The sequence below is a fragment of the Chinchilla lanigera genome, unplaced genomic scaffold (assembly GCF_000276665.1).
Source record: "Chinchilla lanigera isolate Chin_1 unplaced genomic scaffold, ChiLan1.0 scaffold00011, whole genome shotgun sequence".
In the NCBI taxonomy this organism is placed as follows: domain Eukaryota; kingdom Metazoa; phylum Chordata; class Mammalia; order Rodentia; family Chinchillidae; genus Chinchilla; species Chinchilla lanigera.
Window position 1 is genome coordinate 19,110,623 of NW_004955412.1, and position 6,890 is coordinate 19,117,512.

Sequence of the window (6,890 nt, forward strand, 5' to 3'; positions counted from 1 at the left end):
CGTGTGTGGTGGTGGTGCTGCATGCTAGGCAGTCACTAGTGGGATCATAAGTACTGAGGTCAGCAGATTAAATGCAGGACAAATGAGTGCAGGGTGTAAAAGATAGATCTTTCAGAAGAGGCTAATGGACCACCAATCTTGTTCTCTTGGAAATAGCTAAGTAAGAACTGGGACTTCCTTGTGAACCTGCCTCGTGCTGAGCTGGCAAGTAAGGAGCAAAGAAAGATAAAGAAAAAAGGACAAGCTCCAGAGTGCCTTTCCCTCTGCCCCTTCCCTGCTCTGTGAAGGTTTACTTACTTTTAAGACTCACCCTGTTCCGTACCTCTTCTGCAAAACCGTCCTTAATCTCTCTAGGTGTGGCTAATGGGTTCTCTATCCGTGTTCGTAGCATGGTGTCCCCACCCAATCACAGCTTCCATCACACTGGGTTATAACCAGGTCTTTTTTGTGGGGGGTACTAAGAATTGGACTCAAGACCTTATGCTTGCCAGGCAGGTGCTGTGCCACTGAGGTATATCCCCAGCCCCAATGACCAGGTCTTTAATGACCCCAATGACCCTGCCATGCTCTGTGTACCTTCTGGGCCTAGCAAGAGTACCTGGCACACGTAGGCACTGAGATTGTTGGTGCATAGATGAATGAATGGATGTGTGATTACATGAGCAGAATCCAAAGATGAGGAACCCACACTAAGAACCCCAACTGAGATGTCTGGGTGAATAACCTCCGTTTTCTACCTAGGTCATCAATAAAAGATCCAATGCAGAGTTCTTTAGCTCATACATTTTTATTGCTGAAGATCATGGCTGAGGGACTATGGTGGACACAATGTTGCCCTCCTCCTCAGCCTTGATAACATTCCCCAATGTACCCCTCCACATTCGACACTGCCCAGCCACGAGTCACTTCCAGTCTGCTCTTCGGGGCAGTTTTCTTCCTGAAGGGTTGCCTGCCTGAGCTGGGCTGGGCCAGGCTGATGTTTTCACTTGTTTCTGAGAATCATAGCACCACATGGAAAGTAGGAGAGGAGACTGGGGAGAAACGGGCACCTCAGAGAAAAGCCTCGGGAGCCACAGGTCTTCAGCTGGCAAAGACGCCGGGCACACTGATGGCCTGTAGGATCGGGACCAACTCAGTCCTCCACAACGACTGTTTGGTGGGCCTGCAGTGTTTGCTTCTCCACCACGGTCCATTTTGTGGCTGTGCAATGTTTCTGGAACGGAGAAACTAAAAGACCGAGAAAGTCGGGAACAACCCTTACACTCCCACAACAGCCCCTAGGTATAAGGGGCGGTGTCCCCTGGACTTCTCCTTTCTTCCTGTCCTCCTTGTAGCTCTTGGACGCAAGAACAGTTTGCAACTCTGTGTTGGATTTGCCTGTAGGCCCAGATGAAGATCTGCTTTCCTGAGTATCTCTGACTCGGAAAAGTCCACCCTGCGGACATTTTCCAGGTCCTTCTCCTGGAATATTTTGTAGGATGCTCCCATGAATCCCTCAGAGTTCTTGGGAGGGGTGGGATTAATGCTAACTCTCAAGGGCCCTGAAATTTTTGGAGATATTATTTTAAATACATCTACAGTATATATATATATATATTTCTTAAATATAAAAATAAAATGAAATAAAATCTGCCCCAACAGCTTGTGACCAAACAAGTACACTGAGCCCTAGTCACAGTCATCAGTGCAGACAGACAGGCAGCACAACCCAGCCCAGGACACGCGTGGCACCCACGGCATCTGCAGGAGGTCTGAGTGAGGGCACAGACGCCAATGGGATGCCTTCCCACTGGGGACATCAGGCACTGGGAAGCGCCAGCTCTGACAAGACCCATTTTCTGTCTCAGGACAGCAATGGTGTCACCCAAGCTCGCTCTGGCCTAGTCTCCAAGTCAGGGTCAGAGGAGCAGAAACTCCTGATGTCACCCGCCAGACCCTTCTCTGGGCTCTGCTTTGGCTTCACCTCCTTCATTCATCTATGGACTCCCCTGTAGGAACATCCATGGTGCCCAAGCTCTTATCTCCGGAAGATTTCCAGCCTGGGGCTCTGACAATAGTTGTGAGCTCTCTTAGTTTCTGAAGAACTTCAGAGAACAGTCTCTCTCTTTCTCTCTCTCTCTTACACACACACACACACACACACACACACACACACACACACGCGGAAGCAGCAGATAATGGAGGTGGCAGTGATGAAGGTGCCTGGTGACTGTAAGCCCCGATGTTGCAAATGGCCCAGGGCCTTCAGCCAGAGTCTTCGTAGCAGTCAGTGCTGTGAGCGAGAGCTGGTTAGGATTTCCGGAAGCGCACTTCACTCTGAGGAGCAGATAGAGAGAACAGGCTGAGGGTGGGCTGGGTGGGTAGAGAGCACAGAAGTCAAAGGTGGGATCAGGAAGCAGTCTTCAGCTGAGCTGTCACCTGGCACTGACTGAGAAGAAGGGAGCAGAGGGAAGCCTGAAGCACCCCGAGTCCCATTGTGCTGAGCTCTGGAGCAGCCTTCCCAGCCCTCTGTTCTACCCTCTTCCCTTCTATTGTGCCCTCTGCTCTGACTGGGCATAGCATTCCCAGCTCCAAAGCTGCAGTTAGGGGCCCAGGCAAGGTTAGAGCTGAGCTGGGTCAGTAGAGTCAAGGGTAGATCCCCAACTTCCTGCATGGAAGGCGGCCTCTAACTCACTCCTATGGCCACTTCAGTGGCCCATGTGAACCTACAGCTCTGTCATCACTGGAAGAGAGTGGTATTAGAGCTGGCACTGACCCTAAGTCCACCCCTTCACAACTCCCTAGGCTCTGTTCTGAGGGAAGAAAAGGAGGGAAGGAAAGACAGCTCAGGCTGGCCCCAGACTTGACATATAACCCTGCTTTGAGCACCTCCGAATCCAAAGGGCTGGCAGGACCTGTGCCTGCATCCTGAAAAGCCTGGGCTTCCTTCAGGCTCCCACCTTTGAGAGTTCTCAGAGTGCCTGGTGCAGTGTCTCTGAGCGGGGGTCTCACCTCCATCTTGCTGTAGATCCAGGGAAGGACTTCTGACACTTTGGTGTACACACCAGGTTTGTTTCTCTGGCCACAGCCTGTGCCCCAGCTGGTGACGCCCGCCAGGTACCAGCGGTTGTTCTGCTCACAGACAAGAGGCCCCCCGCTGTCTCCCTACAAGGGACAGGCAGAGTATCAGCCAGGTTGGGGAGCAGTCTTGATCAGGAAACGGTGGCCTGATTCCCACATCAATCTCAACATCCATCCTCTCCTTGTCCTCAGGGTCCTGCAACCTCACCTGGCAGGAGTCTCTGCCTCCTCGAAGGTCCCCAGCACACATCATCCTGGGAGTGAGGTAGTTGTCATAGACCAAGTAGTCATTACATTTGTGGAAGTCAATGAGGTTGACCTGCACCTCCCGGAGGAAGGGTGATGTCTTCTCTTCAGCGACATAAGGGAAACAAAACAGGAAACCAGTGAGACTGCACGGCTCTATGGCCTTCTGTGTGCACAACTCAGGACCCAGAGTCTCAGTCTTCTGTAAGTGGAGGGCACCATAGCTGTTTCTGGACCTGGCCCAAGGAGGACCTTTGTGGCACGACACACATGTGGATATACACCTTCCTATGAGACCTAACTCACTGCCCAAACACACACACACTTGAGTGTTGTGCACAAACTCACAAGTCTATTAGGCTACCTGATGTGTTGAAAATTTTGTCAACATTCAAGGGACTATAAGATAAATCCTTTCATTTGTTTCTGGAATCTATGTACCCTAAAGAGAGCAGATCTTAGCCAGGCATGGCAGCACATGTTTGTAATCCCAGCACTTCAGGAGGCTGAGGTAGGAGGGTCACAAGTTTGAGCCCAACCTGGGCAATTTAGCTACTTAGTGAGGACTTGCCTCAAAATAATGAATAAAAAAAGGTTGGGGATATAGTTCAGCATGAAAGCACCGGTTTGATGCCTAGTACCACTGCCACAAACAAAACAAAACAAAACAAAACAAAACAAAACAAAACAAAACCAGGGAAGTCTTTCAGATCCATTTACAGGTGGCGCCACCTAGGGCTGTAGAAGTGACAGTCACACAGCCAGTCAGCAATGGAGGCTGCCTAGGGAAAAGTGGCCCCAGGCTGCGGAGCTTGCCTGAAACTAACAACCAGGCCGGCCAGGCCATGGTGTCCTCCTGCAGAACATGAACAGTCTTACAGAACTGACATCAGACAAGGCAATCTACGTCTGAGATGAAGTGAGGCAAAACAAGATCCCTTCCTCCTGTTTAAGGACAGATGAAGACAAGGTCACTGTGCAAATTTCAAAAATACCCAACATCCTCGTTCCCAGGACAGTTCAGAAACTGCTGATTCTCTACCATTTCAGCTTAGGTTTTCCCTTCCTTGTGGTTGAGATCATTAAATTTCCTAATCATAGCGTTACCTCTGCTTCCTGACAGTATCCAATCTAGAGAAAAGCCTCACCTATTTGAACCCTCCCCAAGCCACCCATATCCTATGATTAGCCCTTTCCAACACTGTCTTGTTGAGATGTGCCATGTGTCTCCACCATGTGTTTGCTCCCTCACTGCCGTCAGCAAAGAACTCGTTCAACTACACGAGTTTCCTCATGGTCTTGCCTGGAGTCCACTATGACACTGACTGTGTTGACATCTGGGCAGGTGTCTGTATACACACATTCATACTCAGACCCATGAATCTCTAGACCCAAATTCTCATCTAGATGTAGAAAGCCTTCATCTATATACCCAGTCATGGCTTCCTCACATACACACATGTCTACAGGCCCATACACGCACATATACAAACTGCTTAGCATCCGCGCCCCTTACCATCTGTTTCCTTGGTCTTGCCAAAGCCTGTGATCCAACAGGTCTCGTTGATGCTAAAGGTCTGTCCGTTCATGGGGAGGCAGACAGGGTGGATATGCTCTGCAACAAGACCTCAAAGCATTAGGGAAGGAACAAGGCTGGAGATTTTGGTGGGGGTGAGGGGCAGGAGTTCTAGTGTTCTAAGATCCTCATCCTTGCTTTCTCCCAGAGTGACTCTGAATCTTCCTGGACCTTGGACTGACCAGGCAAGAAACTAATCACTTTTTTGGAACCTACCAGTTGTTGGGTGCTGCTAAACTCCTCAAAGCCATTCTGATTTCAGTGGTCACCACATAAGCAGATGCACGGTCTTGGAAACTTTCTTATGCCAAAATGATCCTGAGCAGCTGGAGGTTTCTCCCCACCTATAGTCACTGCACTGCCCAAGCCTCTTCCATGCCTTTCTCTCAGAGTAAAGGACAGCAGCAAGCTCAGGCCAAGATGTTAGGGCCATGGCATGTCACAGAGTATAGACTGATCTGGGAGGACACTAGCTGACTGGCCAGAGGCCGTGGCTCTCTTTCCAAATATTCATCTAGCATAGAGTGAGAACGCTCTCTAAGCAGGAAAAGCACATTCTTGGAGTCACAGATCACAAAGCCATGCTAACTTGCTCCCACACTGAGCAGTATTTCTAAGGTGCTGGTGAGCAGTGCTTCATAGGCTCCCTCTGTAGCCTACTGCCCCTGGATGGACTAGGGCACTGACCACTGTGACCCACTTGCAAGAAGAGCTATTACTAGCTAGAATTTTCCAGTGTTCTCAGACATTTGTTATGTTTACCTGCAGCATCCTAGAATAGTGCCTGACACATAGTAAGTGCTCAATGAACATGTAAAGACAGAGAAAGGAAAGAAGGAAAGAAGGGAAAAAAGGAGGGAGGAAAGAATGAATGAATAGTAAATTCTTTTCTTACAAATTAGGCTTTAAATGTTGTCTACCACATTTTGTCTGCTAAAGAGTAAAAGAGAAAAGAAAGAAGGGGAAATTATGTATGTATGTATATACAGGATAGCTAACATAGTTATACTACTGACTTCTATCGCTTTACTGAAAGGAACAGTTAATGACTCCTTATTTGGTCAATCTTGCATGCCTCTGTTTGCCTGAGAAACCATTTTGAAGATATCAATATGTAATACAACAATCATTGTTAATTTCCTACCACTTTGTCTGTAATTCAGTGTTGTTTGTATTGTTCTTATGCTATTTTGTATATCGATGTCTGTTTGTTAATATGTTTTCCTTCTTTTATTTTTAAAATAAATTTTAAAAAAGAGTAAATACACAAACAAATGAAGGGATAACACAAATTATTAACAAAAATATAAAACGTTCTTTTCTATGCTCCCTTTTGAGGTATAAAAATCTTTAAACTGTGTAACAATGTTATGTGTCCCATTCTTTTAATATTCAACTTGTTTTTATATAAGAATTAAATTTATCAATAAGTTTTCACAAATTTTCTCAGAAAGTACTGTGACCCCAACATGCTTGCCCTGCCGCACCAATTTGAGAAAAAGCTGCCCTAAATTGTAAAACAAAAATGAGGGCACATGGTCTGATCACAGAATTACACAAACCTGAGGTGTGATTTTCAGACTGAGGGTCTGCTTCCTGTTCAGAGCCTGGGGAGGGACTGCCACCATCTGAAAAGCCTATGAGATAGTATAATAGCTTTCACGGCTTTAGAAATTACTGAATTTAGCCAGCTGTGGTGGCACACGCCTGTAATCCCAGCACTTGGGGAGCTGAGGTAGGAGAATCACTGTGAGTTCAAAACCAGCTTGGGCTACATAGTGAGTCCAAGGCCAGCTTGAACTGCAGAGCGAGACCTTGTCTCAAAAAAAAACAAAACAAAACAAAACAAAAAAACCAGTCCATGAAATTACTTAATTTGTTTCATAGTTCCAGTAACATTAAGAGGGGTGTGTGAGAGGTAAGACCTAGATGTTTAGTCAAATGGAATCTGGGTTTTATAGGTTGAAGGCCTGTCTGGTGCTGCAGACTGTGTGTGTGTGTGTGTGTG

At 47.4% G+C, this 6,890-nt stretch overlaps 1 protein-coding gene across 4 annotated transcripts in view; it reads right to left on the reverse strand.

Annotated features, from left to right (window-relative positions):
- Nucleotides 1-768: 768 nt before the first annotated feature.
- The window catches only part of Tmprss13 (transmembrane protease, serine 13), a 28,001-nt gene continuing 21,879 nt past the window's right edge, over nt 769-6,890 (reverse strand). For 2 of the 4 annotated variants that reach the window (XM_005378223.2, XM_013511252.1), the window contains 4 exons: nt 4,823-4,921; nt 3,269-3,411; nt 2,992-3,144; nt 769-1,227 (listed from right to left, as the gene is read on the reverse strand). In XM_005378223.2, coding sequence (XP_005378280.1) covers nt 1,081-1,227; nt 2,992-3,144; nt 3,269-3,411; nt 4,823-4,921 — 542 coding nt within the window. In that variant the 3' untranslated portion in view covers nt 769-1,080. Of the gene's footprint in view, nt 2,317-2,991; nt 3,145-3,268; nt 3,412-4,822; nt 4,922-6,890 lie in introns of all 4 variants that reach the window. The other 2 variants (XM_005378225.2, XM_005378224.2) reach the window with 1 other exon arrangement.